Raw genomic sequence first — 23,331 nt, forward strand, 5'->3', positions numbered from 1 at the left:
AAAAGAATTTGTCTTTCTAACATCAAAATTTCCTGTGATTCCCATCTTTTATTATCTTCCCAAAGTCCATAAATGTTTGGTCAATCCCCCAGGGAGACCAATCATTTCTGGAATCAATTCTCTATCTGCAAATCTATCTAGATACGTAGATAATTATCTACAAAAACATGTAAAGAACCTAAAATCTTATCTAAAAGATTCCACACAAGTCTTTAACACTCTAAAGACAGTAAAGTGGGAAGATGATATGTTTTTAGTAACGTGCGATGTTACATCATTATACACTGTGATCAACCATTCTATGGGTATAAAATCTGTGGATCTTTTTCTTAAAAAAGATCTAAATATGTCAGATCAACATAGAGCATTCATTTTACAAAAGCATAACATATATATTAGAAAACAATTATTTTTCATTTGATGGAAAGTTTTATTTACAGACCAAAGGTACAGCAATGGGCACAAGGTTTGCACCTAGCTATGCCAATTTGTTTATGGGAGCATGGGAAGATGATTTTTTTGGCTCCGACAGCTATGGTGCAAACTTTGTGCTCTACAAGAGATACATAGATGATCTCTTATTAATATGGAGAGGTACTGAAAAAGATCTTAAATCTATGGTTGATAGAATGAACCTAAACACCTGGGGTCTAAAATTCACTTCCAACTATAGTAAAGAAAAAATTGTCTTTTTAGATCTAGAGATAATGATTATGAACAAAGAACTTGAAACCAAGACCCATTTCAAAAAAGTTGACAGTAGTAACTACATACATTCAAAAAGTTGCCGTTTAAACACCTGGAAACTTAATATTCCCACAGGTCAATACCTCCGTATCATAAAAAACTGCTCAAGAACCATAGATTTCGAACAACAATCAGAAATCCTAGCAGAGAGATTTCAGGCCAGAGGGTATAATAAATTAATTACAGACAAAGCAACTGATAGAGCCAAAAACACTGATAGAGAGTCCCTTTTAACTTATAAGGAGAAAGGAAAAGAAAAAGACAATAAAAACCAAATTGATATTCCGTTCATTACTAATTACCATGCCGATCACAATATAATTAAAGGCATTATAAGAAAACACTGGCACCTTATAAGGGAGGATACTATTTTGGGGAAAACTATTATGGAACAACCCAAATTTGTTTTTAAAAAAGCAACAAACTTAGAATCAATACTAGCTCCCAGTGAACTAAAAAAACCAAAACAAAATTTGAAGAGACAGAAAGATCTGACAGGTAAAAACATCAGTGGCTTTTTCCCATGCTATACCTGCAAAGCCTGCACACATAGTAAAAAGTTAAAAAATTTACAAATTAACAATTTTGACAAATCAATTAATATCAAGGATATAATAAGATGCACTAGCAAGAACATAATCTATATTCTCAAATGCTCTTGTAATCTCTTTTATTTTGGAGAGACCAAAAGAATGGTAAGAGACAGAATAAGGGAACATCTTTGCCAGATAGAACGAGGCTCTGAAGACACACATCTATACAAACATTTCAAATCTGTCCATAAAGGGAACACCAAAGATCTTTCATATTGGGGAATACAAAAAGTAAAAAATAACTGGAGGGGCGGAGATATAGAGAAAAAATTATTAATTAAAGAAGCTGAATTAATTTATAAATACAACACATTATATCCGAATGGGCTTAACTCTGAAATGGATCTATCACCTTTTCTGTTTGAATGAAGCTATATAACAAATACACACAATACATCTATTTCTAATAGAACTAATGTTATTATAATAATTCTTCATTTATGTTCTGTATTATATAGCTTATGACTGTTTAATATATAGAAAGCTGTCCCATGTAAAACTTCCACCTTAAAAACTCTAATGATACATATGAGCAAGAGAGATAACAAAACATTCCACCTTAAATGAGTCCAATTATGGAAGACCAATCAGAAAGAACTGATGCCTTTAAATATTATGTTACAACAGTCACCAGGATCTTGATAAAGCTCTTTTGAGCGAAACGCGTCGACCTTGTGACTGCTGACCCTACAATTGTGTGAATTAAATACACAAAGAGACTTTCTTTTTATACCATATGATTTCAGTTTTAACACTGTAACAACCCGGGTTGTCTATTATACTCCTATTGGAATCTCAAAGTCCTGCGTGCATCAAGCACTAAGTGCAGGATTCTTCTACAAACATCGTTATCTCATAAAAGTTTCCATTCCATCATCCACAAGAATTTGTTTGCCTTCTAACATTCCCAGCCAATCCTACCCGAGATACCAAGCTGTGACGTCAGACGCCAAGACACATGCGGCGCTGATCAGTCACCAGGTGAGAAGGGGAATCAGACGCTGGAAGACGGGTCTGGAGAACAACAGGTACTCGATTCTATTGAGAAAATATTGTATAGTAACCTGCTTCAACCGGAGAAAATACCAATCTAGAAATAACTTTCTATATTAATATCGGCTAAAACGCTCATGCATATTTGAACTGTACATTTGAACTGCTATTATCCACCTAAGTACAGCTGGGTATACAAATACCATTTACTTGCCTAACGTTCAAAGAGACGGACACTTGCATATATATATCTTTTATGTATGGGGCAGCATATGTAAACACTATTTAAAGTGTCAAAATGATCATTGTTTTTATATCCTGAATATTTCACTTAATAAGGCAGACGTTCCTTTTGATGTTTTTAGTATATTGTTATATGCATTTTTTTATAAAATATATTTTTCACCCACAGTGACTACATAATTCTTTCTTATCCCTCCAAAGTGGTAATATAGTATTGAACACTATTTAGTTTTTATTTTTGGTAACACATTATTTTCACCTTGTAATTCACAACATCTATTTCACATTATTCACATATCCTTTTTTGATATATATCATAAAATATTTTAAAATTTTAGTATACCTTTAGCTATTAGTAGCGCACCTATCACCCCCAATCACTTACTTTATCGTTTGTTGAAAGACGGAAGGATCTTTCTACTTTTTAGGTGTTTGGTAACCACCCTTATACCAGCGCACTATTATACCCCCTGTACTCACATCATATTACTATAACAATGTTGGTTGCGCAATGCTAGGGAATGAGTAGCAAAGGCATTATCTATCTTTTTAAACAATAACAAATCTGGTGTAGACTGTCCCTTTAAATGTATGGAGCATGGGGTTTTTGACTGAAGAAAAAAGAGAATTTTACAGATTAGAAGCAGCACAGGAAAATTATTGTATTCAGTTATGTGAGATTGTGAAAATGTAAGGAAGTAGGTTGTGAGCAGAGCATAGACGATGGGTTACAGAGCAGAGATGATCAGTGATAGAGGAGAGAGCTAAGTATAAAGTCTACGTGGATTATTCTCGGTCTACATAGATTATTCTCAGATCTTCAGCTTTATGCTTCTGGTTACTAGATCAGTGAAGGAATATGCTGAGTTGAATGAGCTATATGAGTCTACAAGAGGCATTTAAAATTAATTTGAGGAGCTTAAAGTGAATGTCAATTTTGATGCTAAAGTGCCCGTTTTTTTAAAATTTGATTAAAAACAGGGACACTTTAATTAATCAAAATTTACATTTCATTCCTGTTGAGAAGAAATACTTACCTTTTAATCTTCACAGCAGCTCCAGCTTCCTCCGATCGTTGCAAGCCATTTCTGACGTCAGAAATGATGGATCCTCCAATCACGGCTTCCCCCAGTGTCTAATTCAATGCCGTGATTGGAGGAAGCCGGATTCCTCATTTAAGACCCAGGAAGAGGCTTTGCGACGGGCGGAGGAAGCTGGAGCTGCTGTGAAGATTAAAAGATAAGTTTTTATTCACAACAGGAGTGAAATGTAGATTTTGATGAATTAAAGTGCCCCTGTTTTTAATCGAATTTTTTAAAACCGGGCACTTTAGCATCAAAATTGACATTCACTTTAAAGCTAGAGAAGGTATAAGTCAGTTTGGTAATGGGTTGTAGCAGTTAATATGGGAAAGTATATTACCAATTTATTGTCATCTGGTGTTAAGAATGGGCTTGTTAGGGGCATATTTAGGCATAAGTGTGCAAGGTGTAGCCCGAGCAGGATTATGCGGAGCAGCTCAACAGCATTCTACTTTTCTGATATTTCCATATATTATTATTATTTTATTATTTTTATTATTTTGGATGAATAGGTCTACCCATGTACCCCTTGTCTTTATATAAGTGCAACTATATATCCCATTTAAATGCTAAATTGAAATCATATACATCTTGGTTAAAGGGACACTAAATCTTTCATGATTCAGATAGAGCATGCAATTCTAAGAAACTTTCTAATTTACTCCTATTATCATTTTTTTTCTTCGTTTTCTCCCTATCCTTATTTAAAAAGCAGGATTTAATGCATAGGAGCCGGCCCATTTTAGGTTGAGAACCTGGGTTATGTTTGCTTATTGGTGGGTAAATGTAAGCCTCCAATAATCAAGCGCTATCCATGGTGCTGAACCTAAATGGGCTGGCTGCTAAGATTTACATTCCTGCTTTTAAAATAAAGATAGCAAGAGAACAAAGAAAAATTGATAATAGTAGTAAATTAGAAAGTTGCTTAAAATGTCATGCTCTATCTGAATCATGAAAGAAAAAAATTTGGATTCAGTGTCCCTTTAAGTTTTTTCTTCTTTTTCTAAGACATTCTAATCCATAAAATAATCAATTAAATAGCTGGCATGTCAATTAGCGAAATAGGCATTTCACAGAATTTTCAATGGGATTATTACAGGTCTCAGTGGTTATAAAAGGAAAGTAAAACAGGACAGGCAAATCAATTCAGTATGAATAACTCCTAACGTGACTGAATTAAAGGGACAGCCTAGGCCAAAAATACTTTCATGATTCAGATAGAGCATGTAATTTTAAACAATTTTCCAATTTACTTATGTTATCAACAATTATGCTTTGTTCTCTTGTATTCTTAGTTGAAAGCTTAACCTAGGAGGTTCATATGCTAATTTCTTAGACCTTGAAGGCCACCTCTTTTCAGAATGCGTTTTAACAGTTTTTCACCACTAGAGGGTGTTAGTTCATGTATTTCATATAGATAACACTGTGCTCGTGCACATGAAGTTATCTGGGAGCCAGCACTGATTGGCTAAACTGCAAGTCTGTCAAAAGAACTGAAATAAAGGGGCAGTTTGCAGAGGCTTAGATACAAGATAATCACAGAGGTTAAAAGTATATTAATATAACTGGGGAATGGGTAATAAAGGGATTATCTATCTTTTAAAACAATACAAATTCTGGTGTAGACTGTCCCTTTAAGTTTTTTGTTTGTGTTTCTTTACTTAACCAATAATTTCAAAGTATGACTTTAAAATTAAAAATGTAATATAATTTTAAATTAAAACACTCAAATACTTTACAACCATAATTGGAAAAAAAAATAAGATAATATTTATTAATATGAGAACTGAGCACACAAACATTAACATTAAACAAACAGCAAACTCATGTGATTTAAAAGAGAAAATTCAAATCAAGAACCCGGAGACAGAATCAAAGAAAGGTTAACATTAATAAAAAAGCAGCCGTGTAAAGGGCTATTGTTCAGTCTTAGAAGAGATAGTCTCATTTATTAGAGCATGTAATTTCATCATTACCCACCCTGCATATGTATATGTTTAACCTCTTTCTGTTCAACGAGCACGGCTCTCGAGCAGTACTTTAATTATGTGTTTAACACCATTTGCTGAGGTTGAACACATAGATGTGCAGGATTTATAGTGATAAAAGAATATGCTATAACAAATGAGACCATGGGGTAGATTTATCAAATGTCGGAACGGAACGGATCATGTCCACCCGACATCGCTAAATGCCAACAGCATTCGCTGTCGGCATTTACTATTGCACAAGCATTTCTGGTAAAATGCTTGTGCAGTGCCGCCCACTGCACATTTGCGGTCAATCGGCTTCTAGCAGGCGGTGTCAATCATCCGGATCGTATCTGATCGGAATGATTGCAGTCCGCCACCTCTTAAGACCGATGTTTCTATACTTATGTTTCAGACGGACCTGAAACTTCGGCAGTAGATTGCAGTATTCGCTGTTGGATAAATCTTCCCCCTAGTCTTTTTTTCAGTGTAACAGCACTTTAATATATTGTCTGGATTATGGTTGTTATGTGAGAGAGCATAGCATGGTAGCAGAACAGAATAGTATAAGGCTATAAATCCAGTAAATCCTAGTATTGCACTGAAAATGTAAGGCAGATGCCATACTAACAAAGTCAAGGAAATGATGCTGTAAAACACATGTAAATATTATTTTAAATGGGAATGAAACTCAAAGTTAAACTTTTATGTTTCAGATAGAACTTGCCATTTTAAACAACTTTCCAATTTACTCAAATTTATTTTGTTTCCTTGTTATTATGTTACATTGCAATTACTGCTGCCCTATAGTTCACAACAATGTATAACATTATTACATACTGTTGTCATAGAGTGCTAATGCCATGTACACATGTCCCTTTAACTACTGTAGCCATTAGATACAGTTTTATGTACTTCCATTTGAAGTACAATGGTTGTAGTTCTATAAGTAAAAACACAACAACTCACAATTAAGCAAATATTTTAAATATGTGTCAATTAATGATGAAATAGACAAAAAGTAATTTGATAAATGTGGTGTAAAATACATTACTGCATGGCTTTAACTATGCATTTATATATATATATATATATATATATATATATATATATATATATATATATATATTAGCTTTTTCACTTCATCCACACCAAATCCACTCTATTCCAGCTTAATCAGGAAAATACATTAGTTTGCCAAGTATGAGGATTCTACCCAGAATCCTTATCTGTAAACTGGTACCTTAATGAAATGCTTGTGTGTTCAAGTGACATTAAACAAATTAATAGCTATTTTTGGGAATTTTTCTATCAATTTACACCAAAACGTAAGAAGGTAGAAAACTCATGTGAAGTGGAATATGCAACTCTCTCCAAGCCTCTTGTAGAGAAGTTAACTGTTGAGGTGGAAGGTGAGAAAAAATAGATATCATAAGCTTTATTATGACCATTAGACAACAAAGCAACAAATATATTCACCCAGATCATTTTATTTTATCCCTTATCTTATAAATGTCATCTCATTATTGTTTTTTATATAAATATCCAGAATATATCAAGAGGAAGAACAATGTAAGATTTAATTTTTAATTTGTAATTCTCTTTGAGTGATTCAGTCTATATAGCAATGCCCACATGGGCATTTAATCATATAGTTCTTAAGGTCATTTACAATTACAGTATACATATAGGGGCATATTTAAGATTGTGTGAGTGGACATGATCCGATATTGTGGATCATGTCCGCTGCACATCCATAAATGCTGACAGCCCTCAGAGCAGGCAGACAGGTCATGAAGCAGAACATATTCTAATTTGTTACCAGTGATAGTGAGGTCAAACCTTAAAGCGAAGGTCAATTGTGACGAATTAGTGCCCGTTTTTTAATAATCCTATTAAAAACAAGGGCACTTTAATTCATCAAAATTGTCATTTCAAGTGATTTCTTAAAAAACTTACCTTTTAATCCTGAGAGCCCCTGCAGTGCTTCCTCCGCCCGTCGCAAGCCCTCTTTGCAGGTCCAAAATGACGAATCTGGCTTCATCCAATCACGGCGTTCCCTCAGGCCATGACCCCCCTGGGGGGAACGCTGTGATTGTAGAAAGCCGGATTCATAATTTCTGACGTAAACAGAGGCTTCCAACGGCCGGGGGAATCGATAGAGCCGCTATCAGGATTAAAAGGTAAGTTTTTGAAGATAATGCTTGAAATGTCAATTTTTATGAATTAAAGTGCCCTTGTTTTCAATAGGATTATTAAAATCCAGGCACTTATTCATCAAAATTGACCTTCACTTTAATTGAGGAATCATATATTTACAATGAATGCTATCTAGAAAAGTATGCCTTATTATCTGAGCATTATCAGTGAATATCTTAGTTGTAGCTGAATAAATGGTACAGCTCTCTGGTAATAATTGTATAATTCTTATGTATGATTATGTTATATATATATATATAAGAAAAAGTAGTACCCGCTCTAAAAAAAGGATATACAGTGTTTAGTAATAGATCACCTGACTTATCAAGTACTGGCAGGTGATCCAGTGCACGGAACCCACAAGGAATAAATATATTATAAATAAGAAAAATTTAAAGATGGGTTAATCCAGCACAGACTAATAAAACACAAATAAACAGTATATAAATTGCTATGAAAAACAACAGGGAGCCGCCAGGTCAGATTCAAGAGAAAACAAAGCATTTATTGAATCATAATCAATTAAAGTAAAAAACTTATAGATATAAGTGTCATAAACATCAAAGCATATATGAGTAATCCTAGAAAACTGAGGAAAAACAATGGCCATGTACATTAAACCGGTATAAATGAGCTCAATACCTCTAAGTCTAGACTATGACTTGTAAAATCACATTAATAACGAGGAACGAAAAATAAGGCACAGGATAACATAAATAGATGAACATACATAATAATCAACATAGCAATCAGCATAGAATATGTATATGTCCTTAAGGCACAAATCAAGTTCCTCTGAAACTCGTATTAGACTGTATACATAGATGATCCGATGCAAAGCAGAGCAAATGAAACTGTGTGGCCCAAAGTCACTTGTCAGATATGCATTCGTAGAAAGATATCAAAGCACATGGTATACTGAAGCCAATATGAATTATAGTTCCATAGCAAAAGCAAAGCAAGGAAGGTTATCCTTTGTTGATGGAGCAGCAATGCACTACTGGTAGGTCTAGCTGAACACATCAAATAAGTGAATATGTGCAGCCACCAATCAGCACCTAGCTCCCAGACTAATGCGTTGCTGCTCCTGAGTCTACATATGCATTGTTTTCAACAAAAGATAGCAAGAGAATGAAGCAAATTAGATAATAGAAGTAAATTGGAAAGTTGTTTAAAATTACCTGCTCTGTGTGAATCATAAAAGAAACATTTTAATGTTATATTAAATATTCCTTTAATATATTACAGCCTCAATTTGTATGACTTTGGTGCTGTGATTTTTGTCTGTAAAAAAGTGGAATTGACCTAAATAAGCAAACACAATTGTCAGCCTACATGTAGGTTTATAAAGGGAGAGCTGATATACGTAACACTGCTTGCAGATATATGTAAATGAATTAAACATGTGTGCATGCTAAACGATAAGGCAAAAGCTAGTTATGTTATTTAAATACAGTTTTATTCATAAATAAGATTAAAGGGATAGTCAAGTCAAAATTAAACTTTAATGATTCTGATAGAACAGCAATTTAAATCAACTTTCTAATTTACACCTATTATCAATTTTTCTTTGTTCTCTTGGTATCTTTATTTGAATGTAAGCTTAGCCGGACCATTTTTGGTTCAGACCTGGGTAGCACTTGCTTATTAGTGGCTACATTTAGACACCAATTAACAAGCACTACCCAGGTGCCCAACCAAAAATGGGCCGGCTCCTATGCTTACATTCCTGCTTTTTCAAATAAAGATACCAAGAGAACAAAGAAAAAATGATAATAGGAGTAAATTAGAAAGTTGCTTAAAATTGCTAATTTATCTAAATCATGAAAGTTTAATTCTTACTAGACTATTCCTTTAACAAAAGCAGGACACAAGTGTGTAATGTACTTACGTTTTATGGGATGGGAGGTACTGCGCATCTTTAAAGTAATTAAAAACAAGATTGATCTTAGGATGGCACAGTAAGTTATCACTCACCCAATGGAAGCTAAACTACTATTTTAAAAGTCTTCTTAAAATAAACTTAAAGTAGATGAACAATATACATACATATGTACTGAAATGTACGTATTTAGTGGCATCTACTGTCCCTTTAAACATAATATTTAGGAGTATTAAAAGGTGTTAAATAAAATTAATATTCTTTTTTTACCCCTGGCAAAGGATCAAGTATGGTAGAAATAGATTATAATACACCCCCTGATTATCATCAAATGGAAATCCAGGGTTGTCATGAATTATCAGCAATCTGAGCCGTAGTAAATTGTCTCAGTCAGGTGCTGACGATGGCTCAGAGCCGTCGCTAGCACATACCCACCTTGAGGGCAATCTGGGGGCTCCCACTGACTCCCACCCCAGCGATCTGGCCTGTATAGTGAAAAGCATCACCGGGGCTTCAGGTTTTGTGCGGTGATGTCCCGCCCAATGACGTGACGACGTCACCACGCAACCTTATTTAAAGTTGACAATGCACAAGTATAGGGAGATGGGGGCATGCTGCTTAGAAGCCTGTATCTCAGGCATCTAATCCGCTACAGACCCCCAAGACCCACCGTTAGAAAGGTAATCGCCTAATCTTTTTAACTATATAAGTCTTGGGAATCAGGAAAAAAAGTTAAAAATAAATATATTTTAAAAAACGTAAACATTAAAAAAAAGCTCAAAACCAGCTTAGCACCCGGGTGGGAAAGGGCTTACCAGCCAAATGGTTAATAGAGCAAGCAAAGATGAGATGTAATTGCTATGGCATATAACACACATTATACAAAGATTATTGTCTGTTTTATTATTTGTGAATTTCTTTTTTTTTACAGCATCGAAAACATTATTGATAACAATTTCAATATCTGTGTCTGTGGTCATTGTCATCTTTATTGTCAGTGTGTTTTTGATGAGAATATTCAGGACAAGAGGTAAACAGCTTGAATTACATTTATTATTAGGTTTAATATTTCAAATTTTTTTTGCAATGAATATATAACTATATTATGTTCTCACTATGAAGTTATGATGAGATAATATTTTGAAGCTTATTATTGAGGGGCTTTGCTAGGATCATAATAATCTTAAAAGGACATAAAACCCAATTATTTTTTTCATGATTCAGATAGAGAATACAATACTAAACAACATTCCAATTTACGTCTATTATCTAATTAGCTTCATTATTCCTATGTTGAAGAAATAGCAATGCACATGGGTAAGCCAATCACATGAGGCATCTATGTGCAGCCACCAATCAACAATGGTTATCAAGAGCATTAAGCAAATTAGACAATAGAAGTAAATTGGAAAGTTGTTTAAAATTGCATCATCTATCTGAATAATGAAAGAAAAAAATTTGGGTTTCATGTCCCTTTAACTAAGTCAGGGAGGCTCATGACCACATATGAGATTGAGTGGGCAGAGTCTGGGCAGGTGTAGGCAGAGTTTTTGGATGTTTCATAGACAGAAGTGGGCGGTCTGGGAGAGGCTAAGGGATTTGGAAATGACTACTTTATTCAGGGTGTGGCTTATTGGAAAGGAACAGCAGTGAAGTGGGGCAATGTACATCCACACCCAAGCACAGAGTATAAATGTCTTAAAAACAAAATTTATGCTTACCTGATAAATGTATTTCTCTTGTGGTGTATCCAGTCCATGGATTCATCCATTACTTGTGGGATATTCTCCTTCCCAACAGGAAGCTGCAAGAGGACACCTACAGCAGAGCTGTCTATATAGCTCCTCCCCTAACTGCCACCTCCAGTCATTCGACCGAAGACAAGCAAGAGAAAGGAGAAACTATAGGGTGCAGTGGTGACTGTAGTTTAAAAATAAAAAACACCTGCCTTAAAATGACAGGGCGGGCCGTGGACTGGATACACCACAAGAGAAATAAATTTATCAGGTAAGCATAAATTTTGTTTTCTCTTGTAAGGTGTATCCAGTCCACGGATTCATCCATTACTTGAGGGATAACAATACCAAAGCTATAGGACACAGATGAAGGGAGGGACAAGGAAGGAGCTTAAACAGAAGGCACCACTGCCTGTAAGACCTTTCTCCCAAAAATAGCCTCCGAAGAAGCAAAAGTATCAAATTTGTAGAATTTAGAAAAAGTATGAAGTGAAGACCAAGTCGCCGCCTTACAAATCTGTTTAACAGAAGCCTCATTCTTAAAAGCCCATGTGGAAGCTACCGCTCTAGTGGAATGAGCTGTAATTCTTTCAGGAGGCTGCTGGCCAGCAGTCTCATAAGCTAAGCGGATTATATTTCTTAGCCAAAAGGAAAGAGAAGTTGCCGAAGCCTTTTGGCCTCTCCTCTGTCCAGAGTAGACCACAAACAAAGCAGATGTTTGACGAAAATCCTTCGTAGCTTGTAAATAAAATTTTAAAGCACGAACCACATCAAGATTGTGTAATAGACGTTCCTTCTTTGAAGAAGGATTAGGACATAGTGAAGGAACAACAATCTCCTGATTGATATTTTTATTAGATACCACCTTAGGAAGAAAACCAGGTTTGGTACGTAACACTCAAGAGTACAAAAGATGGGTATATATGTGAGCGCCAATATGTGTAAAACACAAAAGGCAATAGATCTTTTTAATATTGGCTTCTATATTAATATCTTTATTATTATCCTTTGGTTTTATTTCGGTTGGTTTTAAAAAGAGAACAGTCCACTAAGTACTGGTAATATGAATTATATAATATAAGAAATATATGAAATACAGAATGTAAATAATCATTAATTTTATTGTTAAAATTTAATTAAACTATTAATTCATGGAGATAAAAGTGTATAGAACAGACAATAAATATACAAAAGCAATAATACTAGTGATACACCTCCCTATTGGTACCAATCTTATAGTTAAGCTAGTTAATTATACTTGTGAATAAAATATATATATAAACAGTCTAAAAGAATATATGCACTAAAAGATCTTATTTAAAAAAGGAACCTTAAACAATTATCCTGAGTTTAAAAGTTATAACAATTGGTATGCTTACAATCTGACTTAAGCATATACAAAAATGTCCTTTTTGTTTGAAAAAATGATCCACTCCTGTTTAGATTTAAATATGATTGAGCAGTATAATCCACAATAAGCCAGCATGTGAAAGTAAAAAAAGTATTAAAAGCTCCAGTTGTCCGTATGGGAGACTTTCAACAAAGTGACATTTCAGTCTTATAACTCCAAAAGCTGCACTTATATTTGAAAAACGGTTTCAAAGTTGAAACTGGTACCTTGTTTAGATCCGCTTCCAATGCTCGTTAGTTTAGGGGAGACGCCAAACACAAAGTCCCGTGTCGATCCTTAGACACGCCCACAAGTGCGGGAAATGACGTCGGCGGTTTAGTTCCGGACTTTCTTGGTAGCGTCCTTAGCAACGTCTCTGTTGCTGTATCCTCAGTGTATCCTCAGTGTATCATCCGTAATGGTAACGCGTTTCAGCTCCTTGGAGCCTTTGTCAAACCATACCGGATGATACTGATGGGGTCCTTTTATATCATTAGTGCCAATACTGATTAATTGTTAATTAGGACATTTATACATTTTATGCTTTCTAAACAGTATCCATTGTGTTCATGATATCAGGCTTTTTATGCACAATGTAATGTTTATAATTAGTTAACTTTCCTAAAATATTGTATTTTTTAAAAAAATTTTAAAGAACGAAAAAGAATAGAAGAGAAGAATAAATACTAAAGAAAATATAAGCTTATAAGAATAAGAGGCTTATAGATATAAGTTCTCAAAAAAAGAGCATAGTTTTGGATGAATCAATAATTTAATAATTTAATTATTTATTAATAACCACCAACTTGTTAAAAATAATAAATGTGAGATCTGATCTAAAAATGACACATTCTTGGTATATTATTAATAATATTAATAATATTAATAAACTTTTAATAGTGGTTGATATATATAAAAAACATATTACCGTACATAATGGACTAATAAAAGGTGATGTCATAATTGTGACTTTTTATAAGAGTTTGAGACGATGTATAAATAAAGGAATTTAGGGAATCAGGATATTTAATAGATTTAAAATGTTTAATAGATTAAAACATTTAAAATACATATAAAAGAACAAGTCTATATTAAGGCGATATATACTCTGTTATTATATAAATTTAGTGTTTTTTTAGGGGTTATTGCATACAAAATCTTTTTTTATGTTTTATTTAAAAAATGTTTTATTTAAAAAAGCTCCCTAGTTCAATTTCTAAATTAAGACCCTGAGGGTATAGTGTATCCAGATTAAAAATCCATTTACTTTCTAACTGCAAAAGTTTATTATGTAAATCCCCTCCTCTTGTTTGTTTAGGCAGTTTGGCTACCCCCATATATTGGAAACATTTTAGATTCCCTCCATTACATTGTTTAAAGTGTTTAGGAACCGGTAAATCTTTATTTCTTTCTTTATCCATGTTTTCGATAGATAGAATGTGTTTTCTAATTCTTTCCCGTAGGGGTCTTTCCGACTCTCCTACGTATTGTTGGCCACATTTACATTGAATTACATACACCGTATTACTATCTGTACATCTAATACAATCGTTGATTTTAAATTCCTTTTTGTTTGTGTTGGAAACAACTGTCTTTCTTTTCTGTGAGTGTCTGCAGGATTTGCAGATAAAACAGGGAAAAAAGCCTTTTATTTCGTTTCCTTTTAGGTCTCTATCATTGTTTCGTTTTTTCTTTATGATAGTGGGGGCTAGCTTATTTTTCAGGTTGTTTGCTCTTCTATAAACAAAATGGGGTCTTTCATTAATTAGAGGTCCTAGTATTTTGTCTTGTTTCAAAATATGCCAGTGTTTTTTCATAATTTGCTCTGTTATTTTATAATTGGCATTATATTCTGTGACAAATGGTATTTTGATTGTGTTGGTTTGTACATTATCTGGTTCTTTTTGTTTCTTTATTAATAGGGATCTCCTATCTATATTTTCTATATCTTGTCTTATCTCTTCTACAACATTATCTTTGTACCCTCTTTCAATACATTTTTCTTTCAGAATGAGTGACTGAGTTAGGTAGTCATCCTTCTTATTGCAATTTTTTCTAACCCTCATCATTTGGCCTTTAGGTATATTATTTTTCCATAAATAGTGGTGACAGCTAGTTGAGTGTATAAAGTTGTTGCTGTCAACCGGTTTAAAATATGTTCTTGTATTCAGTTTTCCCTCCTCTATATAAATTTGTAAGTCTAAAAAATTTAAATATTCCTTACTCATTTCTTTAGTAAATCTGATGTTATGATTATTGTTGTTCATATTAATAAAGAAATTTTCTAAAGATTCTGATGTCCCTTTCCAAATGATGATTACATCATCTATGTATCTTTTAAAGAGGACTAGGCTCGCACCCAGTTCCTGGGTGGCTAAAAATTGTTGTTCCCATAAACCCATAAAAAGGTTTGCGTAACTGGGTGCGAACCTAGTCCCCATAGCAGTCCCACAAATTTGTAAATAATATGAATCATCAAATTGAAAATAATTGTGGTTTAAAATAAAATCTATGCTATCTAAAATAAAATCTCCCTGTTCTTTTTTCATTGTGGAGTCATTATTTAAGAAGTGTTTTACCGCCTCTAAGCCTTTTGAGTGTTCAATTATAGTATAGAGTGATGTTATGTCGCAACTAACTAACCACATGTCCTCTGTCCATGTTATATCTTCCAAAAGTTTAATTACTTCTGTTGAGTCTTTTAAATATGAATCAAGAGATACTACATATTTTTGCAGATATCTATCCACATATTGTGATAGGTTGGCAGTCACAGAATCTATGCCGGATATTATTGGCCTGCCTGGTGGGTCCGTAAGGGACTTATGTATCTTAGGTAAGATATAGAACACAGGAATTCTTGGTGTTTTTTTAAAAAGGTAATCATGTTCTTTTTCATTTATCACTTCTAAAGTTTTATATTTATTTAATAGTGATTTTAGTTCCCAAGTATAAAACGTAGTGGGGTTGATTTTACTCTTTTTATAGGTATTTTCATCTTTGAGTAAGTTGTCACATATTCTCATGTAGTGTATTTTATCTAAAATTACGATCCCGCCACCCTTATCTGCATTTTTAAAAATTATTTCGTTATTGTTTTCTAGTTCTTTAATTAAGTTTTCTTGTTTCTTTGACAAATTGTATTTTACTTTATTGATTTTCTTTTCTGGTATATTTTTTATATCATTTATAATTAATTTCTCAAAAGTCTCTAATACTGACCCCTTTTCATGTTTGGGGTAAAAGGACGATTTATTCTTCAAACCGGAATGTATAAAACCATTGGTATTAGGTATAATTTTTCTGGGTTGTTGTACTTCCCTCTCTAGGGCATTTTTTGCAAAATATCTCTTCAAAGTTAAAGTTCTGATAAATTTATTTGCGTCTATGTATGTATTAAATTTATTAATTTTTGCAGTGGGGGCAAAAGAAAGGCCTTTTAGTAGAACATCTTTTTCTTCATCTTTTAGAATATAGTTACTCAAATTATAAATACCATTTTCCTTATTGTTACTCACTTCTTTCTTTTGTCTGTTGGCTTTCTGTAGGCCTCTTCCCCGTTTTCCTCTCCTCCTGAGTAATTTCTTTTTCTTTGACCTAATCTTTGTTCCTTTGCTTCTAATATTCAGATCTCACATTTATTATTTTTAACAAGTTGGTGGTTATTAATAAATAATTAAATTATTAAATTATTGATTCATCCAAAACTATGCTCTTTTTTTGAGAACTTATATCTATAAGCCTCTTATTCTTATAAGCTTATATTTTCTTTAGTATTTATTCTTCTCTTCTATTCTTTTTCGTTCTTTAAAATTTTTTTAAAAAATACAATATTTTAGGAAAGTTAACTAATTATAAACATTACATTGTGCATAAAAAGCCTGATATCATGAACACAATGGATACTGTTTAGAAAGCATAAAATGTATAAATGTCCTAATTAACAATTAATCAGTATTGGCACTAATGATATAAAAGGACCCCATCAGTATCATCCGGTATGGTTTGACAAAGGCTCCAAGGAGCTGAAACGCGTTACCATTATGGATGATACACTGAGGATACACTGAGGATACAGCAACAGAGACGTTGCTAAGGACGCTACCAAGAAAGTCCGGAACTAAACCGCCGACGTCATTTCCCGCACTTGTGGGCGTGTCTAAGGATCGACACGGGACTTTGTGTTTGGCGTCTCCCCTAAACTAACGAGCATTGGAAGCGGATCTAAACAAGGTACCAGTTTCAACTTTGAAACCGTTTTTCAAATATAAGTGCAGCTTTTGGAGTTATAAGACTGAAATGTCACTTTGTTGAAAGTCTCCCATACGGACAACTGGAGCTTTTAATACTTTTTTTACTTTCACATGCTGGCTTATTGTGGATTATACTGCTCAATCATATTTAAATCTAAACAGGAGTGGATCATTTTTTCAAACAAAAAGGACATTTTTGTATATGCTTAAGTCAGATTGTAAGCATACCAATTGTTATAACTTTTAAACTCAGGATAATTGTTTAAGGTTCCTTTTTTAAATAAGATCTTTTAGTGCATATATTCTTTTAGACTGTTTATATATATATTTTATTCACAAGTATAATTAACTAGCTTAACTATAAGATTGGTACCAATAGGGAGGTGTATCACTAGTATTATTGCTTTTGTATATTTATTGTCTGTTCTATACACTTTTATCTCCATGAATTAATAGTTTAATTAAATTTTAACAATAAAATTAATGATTATTTACATTCTGTATTTCATATATTTCTTATATTATATAATTCATATTACCAGTACTTAGTGGACTGTTCTCTTTTTAAAACCAACCGAAATAAAACCAAAGGATAATAATAAAGATATTAATATAGAAGCCAATATTAAAAAGATCTATTGCCTTTTGTGTTTTACACATATTGGCGCTCACATATATACCCATCTTTTGTACTCTTGATTGTTTTCAGGCTTAGGGATTGCCTGTTTTTTATGTGTAGCCAAGATCTTATCTAGCGCATTGTTTCTCTCACACAATTCCCCTTAACTTTGGTACGTAACACTACCTTATCTCCAAGACAAAAGTTTAATATCTATGGAATGCAAAGGTTCAAACGGAACCCCTTGCAGAACCTTAAGAACTAAATTTAAACTCCATGGCGGAGCAACAGGTTTAAACACAGGCTTGATTCTAACTAAAGCCTGACAAAACGCCTGAACATCTGGATTAAGGTGTCAATGACCGAATCAGAGAAACCACACTTTGATAAAATCAAGCGTTCAATCTCCAAGCAGTCAGACGCAGAGAAATTAGATTTGGATGGTTGAACGGACCCTGAAGTAGAAGGTCCTGCCTCAGCGGCAGAGTCCATGGTGGAAGAGATGACATGTCCACCAGATCTGCATACCAAGTTCTGCGTAGCCACGCAGGTGCTATCAAAATCACTGAAGCTCTCTCCTGCTTGATCTTGGCAATCAGATGAGGGAGCAGAGGAAACGGTGGAAACACATAAGCCAGGTTGAAAGACCAAGGCGCTGCTAGAGCATCTATCAGCGCTGCCTTGGGATCCCTGGACCTGGATCCGTAACAAGGAAGCTTGGCGTTCTGATGAGACGTCATGAGATCCAGTTCTGGTTTGCCCCAAAGTTGAATCAACTGTGCAAATACCTCCAGATGGAGTTCCCACTCCCCCGGATGAAAATCTGCCTCCCAGTTCTCTACTCCTGGGATATGGATAGCTGATAGATGGCAAGAGTGAACCTCTGCCCATAGAATTATTTTTGAAACCTCCATCATTGCTAGGGAACTCCTTGTTCCCCCTTGATGGTTGATGTAGGCTACAGTCGTGATATTGTCCGACTGAAATCTGATGAACCTGACCGCAGCAAGCTGAGGCCAAACTTGAAGAGCATTGAATATCGCTCTTAGTTCCAGAATGTTTATCGGAAGGAGTGCCTCCTCCTGAGTCCATGAGCCCTGAGCCTTCAGGGAGTTCCAGACTGCACCCCAGCCCAGAAGGCTGGCATCTGTCGTTACTATTGTCCAATCTGGCCTGCGGAAGGTCATACCCTTGTACAGATGGACCCGAAATAGCCACCAGAGAAGAGAATCCCTGGTCTCTTGATCCAGATTTAGTAGAGGGGACAAATCTGTGTAATCCCCATTCCACTGACTGAGCATGCAAAGTTGCAGCGGTCTGAGATGTAGGCAGGCAAATGGCACTATGTCCATTGCCGCTACCATTAAGCCGATTACTTCCATACACTGAGCCACTGAAGGGCGAGAAGTAGAATAAAGAACACGGCTGAAATTTAGAAGTTTTGACAACCTGGCCTCTGTCAGGTAAATCTTCATTTCTACAGAATCAATCAGAGTTCCTAGGAAGGAAACTCTTGTGAGAGGGGATAGAGAACTCTTTTCTTCATTCACCTTCCACCCATGAGACCTCAGAAATGCCAGAACAATGTCCGTATGGGACCTGGCAATTTGAAAATTTGACGCCTGTATCAGAATGTCATCTAGGTAAGGGGCTACTGATATACCATGCGGCCTTAGGACTGCTAGGAGTGACCCTAGAACTTTCGTAAAGATTCTTGGTGCCGTAGCTAACCCAAAGGGAAGAGCCACAAACTGGTAATGCCTGTCTAGGAAGGCGAACCTGAGAAACCGATGATGATCTCTGTGTATCGGAATGTGAAGATAAGCATCCTTTAAGTCCATGGTAGTCATATATTGACCCTCCTGGATCAAAGGTAGGATGGTTCGAATAGTCTCCATCTTGAAGGATGGGACCCTGAGAAATTTGTTTAGGATCTTGAGATCTAAGATTGGTCTGAAAGTTCCCTCTTTCTTGGGAACCACAAACAGATTTGAATAGAAGCCTTGCCCCTGTTCCTCCTTTGGAACTGGGTGGATCACTCCCATAACTAGGAGGTCTTGAACACAATGTAATAATGCCTCTCTCTTTATCTGGTTTGCAGATAATTGTGAGAGATGAAATCTCCCTTTTGGGGAAGAAGCTTTGAAATCCAGAAGATATCCCTGGGACACAATTTCTAACGCCCAGGGATCCTGGACATCTCTTGCCCAAGCCTGGGCGAAGAGAGAAAGTCTGCCCCCTCCTAGATCCGTTTCCAGATCGGGGGCTGATCCTTCATGCTGTTTTAGAGGCAGCAGGTTTTTTGGCCTGCTTTCCTTTGTTCCAAGCCTGGTTATGTCTCCAGACCGGCTTGGACTGGGCAACATTTCCATCTTGATTTGTGTTAGAGGTAGTTGAAGCTGCACCACTCTTGAAGTTTTGAAAGGAACGAAAATTAGTCTGTTTGGTCCTTAATTTGTTGGACCTATCTTGAGGAATGGCGTGACCTTTTCCTCCAGTAATATTAGAAATGATCTCCTTCAGTCCAGGCCCGAATAGGGTCTGCCCCTTGAAGGGAATGTTGAGAAGCTTAGACTTTGAAGTAACGTCAGCTGACCAGGATTTGAGCCATAGCGCCCTACGCGCCTGAATAGCAAAACCTGAGTTTTTAGCCATTAGTTTGGTTAAATTAACAACGGCGTCAGAAACAAATGAATTGGCTAGCTTAAAAGCTTTAAGCTTGTCAAGGATATCATCCAACGGGGTTTCTACCTGTAGAGCCTCTTCTAGAGACTCAAACCAGAAGGCCGCAGCAGCAGTGACTGGGGCAATGCATGCAAGGGGCTGGAGAATAAAACCTTGTTGAATAAAAATTTTCTTAAGGTAACCCTCTAATTTTTTGTCCATTGTATCTAGAAAAGCACAACTGTCCTCGACAGGGATAGTTGTATGCTTCGCTAGGGTAGAGACTGCTCCCTCCACCTTAGGGACCGTTTGCCACAAGTCCCGTGTAGCGGCATCTATAGGAAACATCTTTTTAAAAACAGGAGGGGGAGAGAACGGTACACCTGGTCTATGCCATTCCTTAGTAATAATTTCTGAAAACCTCTTAGGGATTGGAAAAACATCAGTGTAAACAGGCACTGCATAATATTTATCCAATTTACACAATTTATCTGGGATTACAATGGTGTCACAGTCATCCAGAGTTGCTAAAACCTCCCTGAGCAACATGCGGAGGTGTTCAAGCTTAAATTTAAATGTAGACATATCAGAATCAGGTTGAATTGTCTTCCCTGAATCAGAAAAATCACCCACAGATAGAAGCTCTCCTGCTTCGGCTTCTGCACATTGTGAGGGTATATCAGACATAGCTACTAAAGCGTCAGAGAGCTCTGTATTTGTTCTAGCCCCAGAGCTGTCTCGCTTTCCTTGTAACCCTGGCAGTTTGGACAATACCTCTGTAAGGGTATGATTCATAACTGCCGCCATGTCTTGTAAAGTATACGCTATGGGCGCGCTAGATGTACTTGGCGTCCCCTGAGCGGGAGTTATAGGTTCTGACACGTGGGGAGAGTTAGTCGGCATAACGTCCCCCATGTCAAATTCCTCTGGTGATAAATCCTTTAAAGCCAGAATATGGTCTTTAAAATTTATAGTAAGATCAGTGCATTTGGTACACATTCTAAGAGGGGGTTCCACAATGGCTTCTAAACATAATGAACAAGGAGTTTCCTCTATGTCAGACATGTTTAACAGACTAGTAATGAGACCAGCAAGCTTGGAAAACACTTTAATAAATGTGAAAAAGCAGAATATAAAAAACGGTACTGTGCCTTTAAGGCAAAAAAAAAAAAAAACCCGGGGCCATTTATCAAGCTCCGTACAGAGCTTGAAGGGCCGTGTTGCTGGCGAGTCTTCAGACTCGCCAGAAACACAACTTATGAAGCAGCGGTCACAAAGACCGCTGCTCCATAACCCTGTCCGCCTGCTCTGAGCAGGCGGACAGGAATCGCCGGAAATCAACCCGATCGAATACGATCGGGTTGATTGACACCTCCCTGCTGGTGGCCGATTGGCCGCAAGTCAGCAGGGGGCGGTGTTGCACCAGCAGCTCTTGTGAGCTGCTGGTGCAATGTTAAATGCGAAGAGCGTATTGCTCTCCGCATTTAGCGAGGTCTTGAGGACCTGATCCACAGTGTCGGATCAGGTCCGCAAGCCCTTTGATAAATGGGCCTGATAAACTGCCAAACAGTGAAAAAAAGCAGTAAACTCTACAAAATTTTTTTACAGTGTGTATAATAGACTAAAATAGCATTGCACCCACTTGCAAATGGATGATTAATCCCTCAGGCTCAAAAACGAAGCAGAAAAACGGTAAAACCATTATAAACAGTCACAAGCAAACTGCCACAGCTCTACTGTGTCTCATACCTGCCCATAAAACGACTTTTGTAGGCACAAAAACCCTTTACAGAGGTCCTATATGTCAGGGGACTCCTTCAGGGAAGCTGGATGTCTCAGATTGTAAAAACTACTGCGCAATTAGAGCTTGAAAATAGGCCCCTCCCACCATGCACTCAAAGTGAAAAGGCCCTAAATAACTACTCCTAGGAGAAATCTAGTCAGCCATGTGGAAAACTAGGCCCCAAATAAAGATTTATCACCCTCAGTAAAAAACGTTTTTTATATATCATGCAAACGTTTTACATACTAAGTAATAAGAGCAAGTAACATGAATATTACCCTTTACTGCAAGCATGATCCCAGTTGTTTGTTAAATCACTGTAATCAGGCTTACCTTAAATATATCAGGCACTGTCAGCATTTTCTAGACCTTATCATCTCTCTAGAAAAAAATATACTGAACATACCTCAGAGCAGTTAATTCTGCAGGTCATTCCCCCAGCTGAAGTTTTCCCATGCTCTTCAGTTATGTGTGAGAACGGCAGTGGACCTTAGTTACAACCTGCTAACATCATCAAAAACCTGAGGCAAAACTCTTCTTCTAATTTCTGCCTGAGGTAAAAACAGTACAACGCCGGTACCGTTTAAAAATAACAAACTTTTGATTGAAGATAAACTACACTAATTCACCACATATCTCTTGATACTTCCTTTCTTGTCGAGAGCTGCAAGAGAATGACTGGAGGTGGCAGTTAGGGGAGGAGCTATATAGACAGCTCTGCTGTGGGTGTCCTCTTGCAGCTTCCTGTTGGGAAGGAGAATATCCCACAAGTAATGGATGAATCCGTGGACTGGATACACCTTACAAGAGAAAATGCCTTTATCAGAATTACTGAACTTAAATGCATGTCATTTAATGGTCATCAATGGGAAGAGATAAATCCCAAAGCTCTGGCTCATCAGTTTTATAGTGTTAGGTCTGAGCACTAGATGCTGTTGTCAAAATAAATACACGCAGTGCCCCAGAAATACCAACTTGCCTGCTGTCCAGTTTGAAAAAAAGAAAAAGATCTCAAAATTTATAATTATTGTTATTATCAGTTATTTGTATAACGCCGCAAAGTTCCATAGCACAGGATAATCCCCACACAAAGACCCACTAGCCCAGCATCTATAAATTAAGAACAGAACAGTATTTGATAAAAAATAAAAACGTAGCAAATAAACAGTCACAACAT

General features: G+C 35.9%; 1 protein-coding gene across 2 annotated transcripts in view; it reads left to right on the forward strand.

Annotated features, from left to right (window-relative positions):
* LOC128641834 (tapasin-related protein-like) overlaps window positions 1-23,331 on the forward strand; it is a 55,901-nt gene that overhangs the window by 13,673 nt on the left and 18,897 nt on the right. The window contains exon 4 of one of the 2 annotated variants that reach the window (XM_053694384.1): window positions 10,641-10,739. The exons of the other annotated variant lie outside the window; for it this stretch is intronic. Coding sequence (XP_053550359.1) covers window positions 10,641-10,739 — 99 coding nt within the window. The remainder of the gene's footprint in view (window positions 1-10,640; window positions 10,740-23,331) is intronic. 2 annotated transcript variants of the gene reach the window in all.

The sequence above is a fragment of the Bombina bombina genome, chromosome 11 (genome assembly GCF_027579735.1).
Source record: "Bombina bombina isolate aBomBom1 chromosome 11, aBomBom1.pri, whole genome shotgun sequence".
Lineage (NCBI taxonomy): Eukaryota > Metazoa > Chordata > Amphibia > Anura > Bombinatoridae > Bombina > Bombina bombina.